This window comes from Dasypus novemcinctus, chromosome 10, assembly GCF_030445035.2.
Source record: "Dasypus novemcinctus isolate mDasNov1 chromosome 10, mDasNov1.1.hap2, whole genome shotgun sequence".
Lineage (NCBI taxonomy): Eukaryota > Metazoa > Chordata > Mammalia > Cingulata > Dasypodidae > Dasypus > Dasypus novemcinctus.
In genome coordinates, this window is record NC_080682.1 from 38350334 (window position 1) to 38364409 (window position 14076).

The following is a 14076-nucleotide window of genomic DNA, read 5'->3' on the forward strand; positions in this document are numbered from 1 at the left end:
TTCTTAATTGGAAATGCATCACTGAGATTTATGTGAAAAAGAATAATGAAATATATTTAAAGCAAGATGATGGAGTCAGCTCAGATATTTGATATTTAATTGCCATACATTCAGGAACGATGTGGGAAGGAAAATAAGATTTTCAATTCCAAATGAACAGACGTGAAGATACCTTAATTCGTACTGAGGAAAGAACAATTAAAACCCTTTATTCTGTTTCATCATTATGTTTTATAATATAGCTTACAATTTATAATTTAGCCCTTTGTTCTTTTCCTCAAAAATAATAGTGAATACCATGAAAAATTAGTTTTTTAGATACAGCTCAAAATACAAGCAAAATACTGTAAATCTTTGGCCAACATAAAGGTAACCACTATTTCATTAACAAAGTGTTCATTAAAATTCTAAGAGGGAAATGTTTTGAAAAATGGGTAAATATATAATTTAAAGTGAAAAAGAATTGTGCTATGGAATAGAGCTTTTGAAAACCAATTGAATTGCTTGTTAAAGACAGTCACAATACTTCAGATAAGGAACATAAAATATATGATAATTTTGAATTAGTACACTATCAGAAAATGGAAATGTATTTCTGTGATAAATATAAGGGAAAATTATTAAAAATTGTCAATTAAGATCTCCTCTAAGTTTTCTTGGATATTAATTTTTTCAGTGCTGCAATCACATCCTTGTTCCTAAGGCTGTATATGATGGGATTGAACAGTGGAGTCACAAAGATGTAGAAAAGGGAGAACATTTTATCAGTTCCTGAAGAGTGATGTGATTTGGGCCTCAAATATGTGATAGTACCAGGACCAAAGAATAAAAGCACAACTATGAGGTGGGAAGAACAGGTGGAGAAAGCTTTGAACTGACTTGTGGTTGATGGCAACTTTAAGATGGTGGAGATGATCCTGATATAAGAGCAAAGTATCAATAGGCAAGGAATCATGGCAAATAATATATCGACCAAATAGACACATATCTCATTAAGTGAAGTGTCACCACAGGCCAGATTAATCAATGGGGGAATATCACAGAAAAAATGTTTGATTTGGTTGGAACCACAGAAAGGCAATGAGAAGACCTGAAATGTTTGCCCTATCTGAACCGGAATTCCACTGATCCAGGAGCCAACTGCCAGCTGCACACATGTCTTTTGGTTCATGACTAGAGGATACTGCAGAGGGTTACAAATGGCCACGTAGCGGTCATAGGCCATCACAGCCAGGAGGAAACATTCAGTGGCCCCCAGAATGAGAAAGAAGCACATTTGTGTGGCACAGCCCAGCAAAGAAATGCTTCTATCCTGAGTCCAAAGGTTCACCAGGATCCTGGGAACAGTGACTGACACATAACAGATTTCCAGTGAGGAAAAATTTGCCAGGAAAAAATACATAGGGGTCTGAAGAGCAGACTCTATCCTTGTAATTATTACAATAAGACCATTTCCTATCATGATAAATGTATAGATGAGAAAGAAAATTCCAAATAGGAACCCTTGGATGTTTGGAAGGTCAGAAAATCCCAGGAGAACAAATCCTGTCACTGAAGAGAAATTGCCTTCTGCTCTTTGGTCTAACATCTGTGAAAACAATAATTTCAAGATAGAAAAGTCATTGTTATGTGCTTGAGTTGTTTTCTTTACTATAAAAAGTACACTATACTTTCAAAAAATCGCAAAGTCCCCATGAACTATAAAAGATCTACAATATATATAACCTAGATGTTCTATAAAAACTTCCAAATGTATCTTTAAACTGTGGCTAAAACTAGCATTTCTTCACTTAAAATCATCCCTAAAAATATATCCTTATCTGGAAATAAGTGTGCTGAAGTATGGCTCTATTTCTTTCTTATTCATATGGAGCTATGTAATGTGCGTTGTTATTTGGCTTTGATCAGACTATTAGATGTGGATTAAACTTATATTAATAAAAAATTTAAAATAAGAAAATTAGAAATTATTGCAAATACATTAATAATTTTGGTTGGAAGTTCTTTTTTCTCAGCTTCCCTTTTTTATGATATTTCTTTGAAATTAATTGTATTTACTCTCATATTTGTTTCCTAAAATATTTGTAAGAGATACCGTATAAACATGTTCAATGAATAAACTAGAAAGGTTGATTATACAGGTGATTTCTGTGAATTCTTCCATTCTAGTATTTCTTATAGTGAGTTCAACTTAATAGAAAGAAATTATAAAGAATTGACCAACAGAGTGAAGATATTAACCAACTTTTTAATATTGGCTTTGCATATGGATGTTAATTCCTGATATCAGCCATGTTTTTCATTATTTAGAGTCAAAGAAAAAGAAAATTAAAAGATTTGTGGTTCAAGCCCAATCTGGAACAAAATCCAGGTCATCTTTACAAATATATATATTCATTTTGCTTTGGATATCTTCCCTCTTATACAAAAGAGCTCTATGAGCTGCACCTAAGTCCCAGGTTTCTAATTCAGGATCTTCCAGATGATCCAATTCTTTCCTGAGCTCTCCTGTCTTCCAAAAACACTTCTTATATTCTTTAGTATGTGCCATTAATTTAGGAACAATTTGTTTCAAAAATTTTGCTCTTGCTCTCTCTCTTGCTCTCTCTCTCTCTCATTTTCCCTTCCTTTCTTTCTTTCTCAAAAATTAGCTCCTGATGTGTATCTTACACAATTCTTTCTGTGATTCTGTGATTCCAACAGCACTCAGTTTATCTTCATGAGTGCTTGAATATTTGAAATGTGTTCAAACTGATTATCTCCATTGTATAATACCTAGGATACTGAAAGAGAGCACTCCCTCATACTCCAGTTTCTGAATACTTTATGTAAGGACCAAAGTTGGTTGTACGTCTTGAACATAGCCTTACATGGAGTACGTGAGGAAGAAATTTAACATCTAGGCAAGAGTTCGCAAACTTTTAGCAAATATGGTAAAACTTGAAAATTAATGATCATCTGCAACAATTTCAACTCTCAAGAGTATTCACAGAAACTTTCTTATTTAATCTTCACAATGTTGCTGTGAGGCAGTTCTTTCACCTTAATGAACCATGGTCTCAACATGTTCTATAAATTATCCAAGAACACAGAGCAAGTAAATGACCTATGAGATTTGAATTCAGGCCTATTTATATAAAAATCCAAATTACTTTTTTACAACAAAGAATACCAAAGGATCATAATGTAATATGTTTGTATTGTTTCTTACTTGAATATTTAATGAATACCACTTACTCAGTATTCATTAGTGAAGGGCTAACAATTCCCTCTTTTTACTAACATGTGCTATATGCTCCTTCATCATTTAGTGTGAGGATATGGTATCCTTATTTTTGTGTTTTGTGTTTGCCTTTCTGTCTCAGTGACACAGAGGCCTCTCTTATTCTCCAATGTTCTAATATACTAACAGGAATATTTGGGAAAAACAGAACGAAGTAAAATTTAAAAAATAATTGGATAACAAATTAGAACGGTTAATCTACAACTGACAGGTAATAATTTGCTTTGGTATTTTTTGCAAATTCTTAATGAGAATTAATAAGAAAATGTTTCATAATTTCCCATATGCATTATGAATATCAATGAAATATTGTAAGATAAAACTTTTAGAAAGGTAGGAAGTAGAATCATTAAGTAATTTCTATATAATTTCTAATTTCCATCTTAAATATCATTGTAACTAAATCTTTTCAAAACATTGGAATCTAGAGTATTTGCTCTATTACTTTGGAAATTATTCCATTTCTTTCAATTATGCTATTCAGGAACAACTTTATTGTAATACATTATAGCATATTATTTATTGAGCAGATATTGTGATTGGTTTACAACGTTCTTCAACTTTCAGTCACTCAGAAAATTTGAAAGAAACTGTGTAGAAGGGAATCAGTATAAAGATTCAACAGACTTGGACTAAATATTTTATTCTAATTATGCTGTATATTTGAGACTGATTAATAGTCTCATTTCATATTTAAGGTCTGTGGTGTCTCCAAGGAAATCACAATGCTCTCCTGGTGGTATCATACAGTGTATTTGCTATAAACTTCTTCCTATTATTTAAACTCAAACAACACTTAGGCAATTAAACTTGAAACAAAGAAAAAAGTTCATGTCATGAAATTCAAGGAAGAAGGAGGGAAGGAAGGAAGGAAGGAAAGAAGGGAGGGAGGGAGGGAGGAAGGAAGGAAGGAAGGGAGGGAAGGAGGGAAGGATGGGGCTCAATCCAAATATTCTCCATATTTTCATAAATCCAAAATATTCATCACAATATTTAGGAAAGGATGAATGTTTTCCAATGCTTTAAATCCACTAAATCTGTACCTAACATTGGAATGAGATGTTTACCATGCGTATAATTTGATTGCACGCATTTACCTCCTTCTTGATATGTAGAGGAGAGTAAAAATTTGTAGCTTCATTATTCTAAAACAAATACTGTTTTCAGAACTCTTTCTCAGAAGCCCTTCAAGAGAAGGGTAAATGGAGTCCTTGATGCTTTTTTTCCCTTAATTGAAGCTCTTTTATTACCCTTTAATTTCCTCAGGAACATGATATAATTATTCTGTTTTATTTAGCTAATGAAGTTGTTGTTATAAATCCACTTGGTGGAGGACATTGCTAGTCCAGTTAGTAAATTTGCAGTAATTTTCAATCAGTAAAATAGAATGTGAAAGAATGAAAGAATATTTTAAATACATTTCCCAGAAGTTTCAGATTACTGTTCAAAAAAGTCTTTCTTTAAAGATAGTGATTTCCATCATTGCTGGTATGGTGCAAAGAAAAATATCCATAATGACTTTATTTTAGAAAAAACATTTCAAAATTGTCCTAATAATTTTAATATATTATATTATAACTTAAAATACATTTCAAAATAATACATTTCAAAATGTCTCTTAAGCAATTTATCTCACCAAATTTCTAACAGGAAAACAGGAAGGTATAATTGCTACCTGAAATGTACTTTTAACTTATCAATTAATGTCTTTTCATAATGTTCTGTAAATATTTGCGTTTTCTGATTTTTGGTACTTAAGATATAATAAACTCAGAAGATCCATGTAAAATGAAATTAAGATGATATTAGTTGAAAAATTATAATGCTCACCTTTATGGATAGGAATGAAATTATTTCTTTCTCTGATACAGAGTTTTAAGCGAAGTTCTATTGAAATTAACTTTAAACCATTTGAAACTTAGGAGATGTAAAATGACTAAGCCCCTTCTAAAATAACTTTTTCTTTCAAAGCATACAGTGATCTTTATGTAGAAAAATATTAATTTCTTTCCTGTGGGAATTTATCATCTCCCATGTCACTTCTTAATTCATCTAACCCATTATTCTTGCTTTTGAAATATTTTGGAAAGCAACCAAAAATATTCCAGGCCATAACTTTCCTTTTCAATGGTGTCTTATTCTACCATTCTTTCAGGTGCTTGATAACCTTTGTGTTTTTGTTCTTTTCTTTTTAGCTATCTGCAATAATTAAGTGTGTCTTACTACTTATCCTCTACTGTTTTAAAAATGTCTTTATTAGACTGAATTTTTGGCATCAGTTCAAGATAGATGACAAATTTAGTAGAGACTCAAAAGAGTTAAGACAATCTCTTGAACTTTATAAAGCTTCCGAACTTGTTACTTACATATAAGTAACATGTAGAAAAATAAAGATGGTTCAAAATAGGTAAAATCTACACAATGTAAAAAGTTTGTGAAAGAAATTATCAGGACAAGTACATCAGAGAATTGTGAACTATAACTGAAGAATCATGAAATGGCTACCTAGAGAATTAAAGAATTGAATTGTAATGTCAACAGAAAGTGTGGCATTTTCCTTTTAAATCATGTAAAATTTCAAATATATACAAAGTGGAGAGAATAATATAGGTAATCCCCTTGTATCAATCAAAACATAATCATGTTACATTGATTTCATATTTAAATGAAACTTATAGAACTGGGATAAATTACAATTAGTCATTATATATAAATCCTTTTTATATTTGTCAGGTTATTCCCAATATTTTCACTGAGTTTTATAGAGAGAGATATATTTCAGGGACTTTGATCTGCAGTTTTTTATTCTTGTCATGTCTTGTCTATATTGGATTTCAGAATAACCCTGGTCTCATAGAATGACTTGTGATGTTTATATCATTCCTCTGTTTTGGGGGGAAAGAGTTTATGACGATTGTTGGTATTTCTTTTAAAATATTTGGTAGAATTTCACCACTGAAACCATCTAGATTTTGGAACCTTTTTTTGTGTGTGAGGATATTTTTTATTACAAAATCAGTTACCTTGCTAGTTATAGGTCTATAAAGGTATTCAATTTGTCTGCATCTCTTTGAGTAATTTTGGTGTGTGCAGCAATTTGCTTATTTATCTAAGTTTTCTATTCAGTTGCGCATATATTCCTTTGTACATGGGATGCAGTTGTTCGAGCACTGAGCAACAATCTATCCCCAATGAGTTGTTTTAAATTTCATGCCATTCCTTTGTAGTAATCTTTATTTCTGTAAGGTTGGTTACAATGTACACAAAAATAGAGATTTCAATTACTATTTTGGATTTGCTATTTTTCACATTTGCCTTTAAATCATTTAGAAGGGAAAAAATATATTGTAACTGTATTTTTTATTACCTATGTAATTATATTTACCATGGCTTTATTTCTTTCATTTTAATTTATTTTCTGGTATCACCCCCTTTCAATACGAAGGATTTTTTCTGTTTCTACTGAGGTAGGGTTTCTAGCAAAAGAGAGTCTCAAAAATTGTTGATCTAAGAATGTCTTTATTTAGCCTTTACTTTTGAATGACAGTTTTATTGGATATATAATTCTTCTTTGACAGACTTTTATTTCTTTTTCAGTAATTTGAATATGTTATCCTATCATTTTCTGGCTTCCATTTTTCCAATGAAATTTAGTCACATTATTCTTGTTGCTTTGAAATTTTTTGTATTTGCATTTGGCATCCAAGATTGAAAAATGATGGTCTATGTGTAATCCGTTGTTATATATAACTTCATGTTTTTTATAAAATATGTTAAATTTTGGTGATAATTTTCTTCAAATATATTTTCTGTCCCTTTCTTTATCTTTGCTTTTATGGAACTCTCAAAACATGTATTTTAATAGTTCTATGATATTCCACTGGTATTTGAGACTTTTTAATTTTATTTTTTAATTATTGCTTCTTTGTATTCATAAGATCATATCATCTCGACATATCTGTCTTCAAGTTTGCTATTTCTTTCTTCTGCCAGCTCTACTCTGCTATTGAGCACCTATAGTGAAATTTTCATTCCTTATTTCATTTTTTTTTTCATCTGGGATTTTCATTTGCCTCTTTTAAAATAATTTCTATGTATTCATGGCTTTTTTCTATTTAATGAATCATTTGAATCATTGTTTTTTAAAATTCTTTAAACAGTTTCCTTTATTTCTTTGAGAGTATTTAAAATAGTGGCTGTTAAGGAGACATTATATTCTAAGTCCAAAAACTGCCTCCCTCAGACACTTTCTATGGGCTCTGCTTTGTTTTGTTATTGGCATTTATCTGTATATGTGTCATAATTTCCTGGTTAGTTGCATTCTTCAACATTTTGGGTAAGTAATGAATATTTTAGATAATATATTGTCAAACCTCTGAATTTTAATTTCCTCCCTGGTTGGTTGTTGTTGCTATTTGTATGCTTTTTTAGTGACTTGCACAGACTAGTTCTGTGTAGTTCTGATTTCTGTACTGTGTGGAACCACTTATACCCCTGTCCAGTTGTTCTTTTTTTAAAGTTGTACTTACTAAAGATTATCCTTGGATCATCATAGCATACTGTCAGCCAGTGATTTGCCAGATGTGCTTAAACACCTTAAATCTAGTAAGACTTCTACTCTTTGTGATGAAATTATATGACTGGGGAAGCATACTCAATGTACATTCTCCTGAATTTAATTTTCTGCATCCAAATTTACATTCAACCAGGAAAAATTAACTTTCTGGCACTCTTCTTAGTACATCCTGAATGTATATGTAGCCTTGTACATGTGCAGAATGTCTCAGATACCAAGGATGAGAGGATCTTATCAATGCACTATTTAGCTTTTTTATTCCCCAGAACAGAACTGCCCATTAAATTTCTTTCTGGTCTTTTCTAAACATCTCAGAGACTTTAGACTAGCTGTTGTAATATGGGTCTTTCCTGATAATTTCCCGCTGAGTCTTCTAATATTTCTCATAATGTCCTTAGCCATGGAATTTCCTAACTCTGCTAAAATAAAGTGTGGCTCCTCCATCAATGATGATAGAAATGCTGGTCCTCATGTCCTGTACTATGGTAAGTCTTTTTCTCCAAGGAGCTGAGTACGATATGGGAATATACTCAAGTGAAAATGCAACTGATCCCTGCTACTCTTATTAAGGTTAACTTTATTTTCATACATAAACAGTTCACAATTTTAGGTCAAAATGCAGATTTTTGTTATTGTAATTGACAATTTTGTCCAGTTTTATCATTTCTGAATACTCATCCAACCACTCTAGAAATCTTTCCAATTGATTTTTGTCAAATGTGCAAGAGTTTTTCAGTGTCAAAATTTTGCTACATGGAATTCTGTACACTAGAAAAAAAGACATGTTCTTAATTTTATTCCCAAGATGTGAACTCATTTATAATAAGTACCTTTTGAAGATATTATTTTTAGTTAATTTGTGACCAACGGAACCAGGATGGTTTTTCCTGCTATTGTAAGCCTTATAAGGAAAAATACTGGTGATAATCTAGACACCAGAAGGCAATGGAACCCAGAAGAGAAAAGAAAAGACAACCCCATATGATACAAGGCAGAGACAAAAGCCAAGGAACCCAAGGATTGCAAGCATCCAAAGCCAGAAAGTTACAAATTGGGGAGAGAGCATTTCCTGATGCTCTAGGCCTCAAAACCATGAGTCATTTCTCATTGTTTAAGTCAATTCTTTACATGCCAGAACACCCAGGATACTAAGACTAAAGGTATGGTATCTTTAACATACAGTGCTGAACAATTGATCTTCCATTTGGAAAAATATTTACCTAAACCTAAAACTCATGCTTTATTAAAAAAAAATTAACTCAAAATGGATCATAGATCTAAATATATAATGTGACACTCTAAACATTTAGAAGAAAACATAGGAGAAATCTTTGTAAACTGGGGTTAAACAATGAGTTCTTAGATATGGTGTTAAAGCACCATTCACAAAAGAAGACACTGATAAACTGAATTTATCAAAAGGAAAATATTTTGCTTTGAAAAAGATATTTTTCAGAGAATAGAAATTCAAGATCCAGATTTCCTGAAATATTTTCACATCACACATCCAACAGAGTAAATGTATTTAGAAAATATTAAAAAAAAAAACTCAAAAAATTCAGCAAAAGAAAAAGAAACAACCTAATTAACATATGGACAAAAGACTTGAATAAATATTTCACTAAACTTGCTGTACAAAAGGCAAATAATTATGTGATAAATTGCTCACCACCAGCAGCAATTATTAAAATGAATATTAAAAACAAAATGAAATGGTGTTTGAAAAATAAAATGATGTTTTAATGTCTAAAATTTTAAAAATCACAAAATAAAAGAAAACAAAATTGGTGAAAAGTAATAGAATCACTGCATGGTGATATCTTAGAATGCATGATCATGGTGCAGATCACCATTTATAACATATTTGTCATTTATCTATGCCTTCGTCTTTACACATACATAGATTTATTTCTAATTCTTTTATACTCTAAATAGTGCCCTCTATTGTATTTTGTGATTGTATGTCCATGTTTATCATGGAGGTAGCAGGTTATAGAAACAATTCTATTGCTTTATAATCTCTAGAATAAGAGGAAACACAATTCACCTGATGTAATTTGACTCTAAGCTGCATGCAATAACTCCTTGAAGTTTTAGGAATTTGAGCATTCAGACATGTTTTGTAATGTGGCAAACTAAAATATCAATAAAAAATTCAGTTCTGTTTTTTACACAACCAATAAATAATCGAAGAGGGATATCAAAATAGCATTTAAAAGGATAAATATCTAAGAATAAATTTAAATGAGTATGTAAAAGGCTTTAAAAAATTGGCTGAAAGAAATTAAAGACCTAAAAAGTGGAAAGGCATTTCATGGTCAAGGAATGGCAGGCTTAATGTGACTGAAATATCAATACTACCCGAAACTATTTACAGATTTAATATAATCTGAATAAATATCCCAGCAGCCTTTTTTTCCAGAAATGCAAGAGTTGATCACAAATTTAAATGAAATTACAAGTGGTTCCAGATAGTCAATAACAGCTTAGGAAAAAAAAAGAACAAAGTTGGAAGGCAAATACTTCCAAATTTCAAATCATTGCAAAGCTATAATAAACAAAACAGTATCCTACTGTAAGAAAGACAGATAGGCCAATGGGATATAATTGAGAGTTTAAAAATAATCTCTCACACGTTTGGCCAATCGATTTTCAACAAGGAGGCTAGGCTAAGTCTACTCAACTAGGAGAGAATAATATCTTCAACAAGTGATGCTGTGAAAATGGATATTCTCATACAAAAGAGTGAAATTGGACTCTTACCTCATACCATACATAAAAACTTAAAATGGATCATCATTCTAAATTTAAAAACTAAAATCTTAAGAAGAAAACATGGGAAAAATGTCATCAGGACATTGTAATAAGCAATAGATTCATATGTATGACACCAAAGACATGAGAAATGAAAGAGTAGATTAATTTGATCAAAATTAAAAGATTTTATCAAGACCTTATTAAGAAAGCAAAAAGGTCATCTTGGAGATTTGGAGAAAATATTTGGAAATCCTATTCAGAATATATAAGGAAATCCTAAAATACAACAAGTAAAAGACAAACCATCCAATTTTTAAATTGAGTAAAAAGACTTGAATACCCATTTCTTCAAAAAATATATACAAATGGCCTCTATATACATGAAAAGATGTTCATCATTAACCAGTAACAAAACACAAATCCAAACTAAAATGAGAGAACAATACACAGACACTAAGATGGCTTTTATTACTAAAATGGAAATAACAAGTGTTGGTGAGGATGCAGAAAATTAGGAATTATCATACAGTATTGATGGGACTGTAAAATGGAGCCACTGTGAAACATAGCACGGCAATTTCTCAGAAAGTTAAAAATAGAATTACTGTATGATCCAATAATTCCCTTCTTGGTACATGCCCAATAGAATTTAAATATGGTCCCAAACACATACCTATAGAAAAATGTTCAGAATGGAATTGTTCTCAATGTCAAAAAGAAATAGAAGATAAATAAATAGAGTGGGAAACAAAAACAAAAACACTTTTTTAAAAATTATACAACTAAATCCAAATATATCAGTGAGTACACTGAATGATAAATATCTAAACATTAAAATTTAGAAGTAGATAATGGATTTAAGTTTGAGTCAACTATATGCTATCTACATGACAATCACATTAAGGTAAAAGGTGCAGATAAATTAAAAATAAATGAATAGGGAAATCTTTACTACGCAAACAGCAAGCATAGGAAGCCTGGAGTGGCTATAATTATTTTCAGAAAAAATTGATTTTAAGAGGAAACATAGCACTGAAAATGGGAGCGCTAATTCATTAGGAAGACATAAATATCATAAATTAGTATATACCTAAAATCAGAGCTTCAAAATAAAGGAAGAAAAACTTAATTAAACTGATCATTCTACAATTATTGTAGGAGAGCTTAAAACCAATCTTTCAGTCATTAATGGAACCCTAAAATATCAGGAAATTAATAAATTAAAAATAGATAATTTGAACAACAGTACCCAGAACAAGAACATAATATGCATGCTTTTCAAGTATACTTGGTGTATTTTTAAATATAGTTCATATGCTGGGTCATAGAACAAGTGTCTGCAAATTTAAAGGGATGGATTATATGGAGTATCTCTTCTGAATGCAATTAAATTAGAAATCAACAAAAGGAAGGTATTTAAGAAGATCTCAAATATTCATGAATTTATTAACATACTATTTAAATGGGTCAAAGAAAATACAAGATAATTTGGAAATATATTATTATGAATGATAATGAAAATACAAAGAATCAAAAATATGGAATACATATATAGCAGTACTTAGTGTGGAATTTAGAGTTGTACATGCTAATGTTAGTAAGAGGAAAATTTTTAACAAACAACTTAAGCTTACAATTTAAGAAGCTAAAGTGGCCACAGTGACTACTGAAGGTAAGGAGAGGCAAGAAGAGATATGATTTGGGGGTATTTTCAGGACTTGGAGTTGTCCTGGGTGGTAGGTACTTCAGGGACTGATGCTGGACATCGATGTCCTACCATGGCCCATTGGCTGGACTGGGGGAGACTGTAAACTACAATGTAAACCACTATCCGTGTGGTACAGCAGTGCTCCAAAATGCTTTCACCAAATGCAATGAATGTGCCATGATGATGAAAGAGGTTGTTGATGTGGGAGGTGTGGGGTGAGGGGGTGGGAGGTATATAGGGACCTCATATTTTTTTAATGTAACATTTAAAAAATAAAGAGAGAAAATAGATAAAAAAGAAGCAAAAATTATAGAAAATTGGATGCATAGTATGTATAAGGAATGAAATAATAAGAGCAATCAACAAAATTAAATAGACAAACAAAACTAATATCACTAAAAATATTTACTTGAAAAAATCATTGAAATTATTAAATACCTATCAAGACTGATAAAGCAAAACAAAAAGAGACAATGGAAACACAAAATTCCAAATTAAATATGACAGAAATATAGTCGCTAAAGATTATGCAAATATCAAAAAAAAATCAGAAATTATATAAATCTTTATGCCAACAAATTCAACCACTTAGATAAAATGGTCAAAAGTCATGCAGAGTGAAACACAGTTTTCATAGCTCTATGCTTTGTGTTGTATTTGATTGGTCCTCAAAAATCTATCTGCAAAGAAAATGTCAGGTACTGATAGTTTCACAAGTGAATTCTATCAAACATTGAAGAAATTAATAGCAGGAATATTATACAAACTCTTCTAGAAAAGAAAGGAGAAGGGCTAAAGCATTTATGAGATCAAACCATTTATGACCAAAACATTTTTATGAGGTCAATAATTTGACTCATAAATATAGTATTAAGATCCTTGAAAATAAATTAGACTATGTGACCCCAAATCATCAACAGAGAAGCCAAGTAGAGATTTTCCCTGGAATGTGTGTTTGGTACACTCAAATTGATCGGATTCAATTTGGAAAAAGTACATTTGTGGAAATTCTATAACTAAAATTATAATTTATGATGCAATATTCAAGTTTTCCTCCTAAGATGAAAAGCAAGGTAAAGATGTCTGCTTTCACTATTTCTATTACCTATTATACAAGAGAGCCTCAGTAGTACAATGGGGCAAAGAAAAATGAAATAAAAATTGCAAAGATAAAAGTACAGGTCTCTTTCAATAAGTGTTATGAAAGTATTATGACTTTATTTACTTAAGTATTATTTACTTAAGGAATCTACAAAATTATTAAAATAATTACAGGATTTATAATGTTTAAGTAGGAAATGTTAACTTGCAAAAGCTATTAAGAGGGGCTTTGCTCCTTATTCTGTTTCTGACATATATTCTCAGTTCACTGGATGCTGAAGATCCAGTGGGAGGCTGCCAGGAAGATTTAGGGAACAGTGAAACTATCTGATGGCAGGAACGACCTTTTTTAATCACTGGCCCTAAAATTGTACTGTGATATGAGTGTCAAATATCCTTTTACACTTTTAAACCACTGGGATACTTTAGGTATTGTTTTAGCTTTTAGTTATTTTAATTTTCTGGTGATTGTGACAATAGCTCATACTCGAAATATCCTTCTTGGTGATAGGATAGGGATATTAGATGGGTTGCCCTAGTGGGAGATGATAGCAGTTTGATATTATTGATGAATTCCAAAAAGAAATACTGGATTATGTTTGTAAACTGGTCTTTTCATTTGGGCATATTAGATTGTAGCAGATCCAGAGA

The 14076-nt window shown here is 31.1% G+C and overlaps 1 protein-coding gene across 1 annotated transcript; it reads right to left on the minus strand.

Annotated features, from left to right (window-relative positions):
- Positions 1–646: 646 nt before the first annotated feature.
- LOC101421157 (olfactory receptor 10AG1-like) lies at positions 647–1588 on the minus strand. The gene has a single exon (XM_004483941.3). It carries the CDS (start codon positions 1586–1588, stop codon positions 647–649), a length of 942 nt encoding a protein of 313 aa, XP_004483998.3.
- Between the last annotated feature and the right edge of the window lie 12488 nt (positions 1589–14076).

Coding starts and splice junctions, on each gene's coding strand:
- LOC101421157 (XM_004483941.3), bottom strand. CDS start 1,588: ATGTTAGACCAAAGAGCAGAAGGCAATTTCTCTTCAGTGACAGGATTT.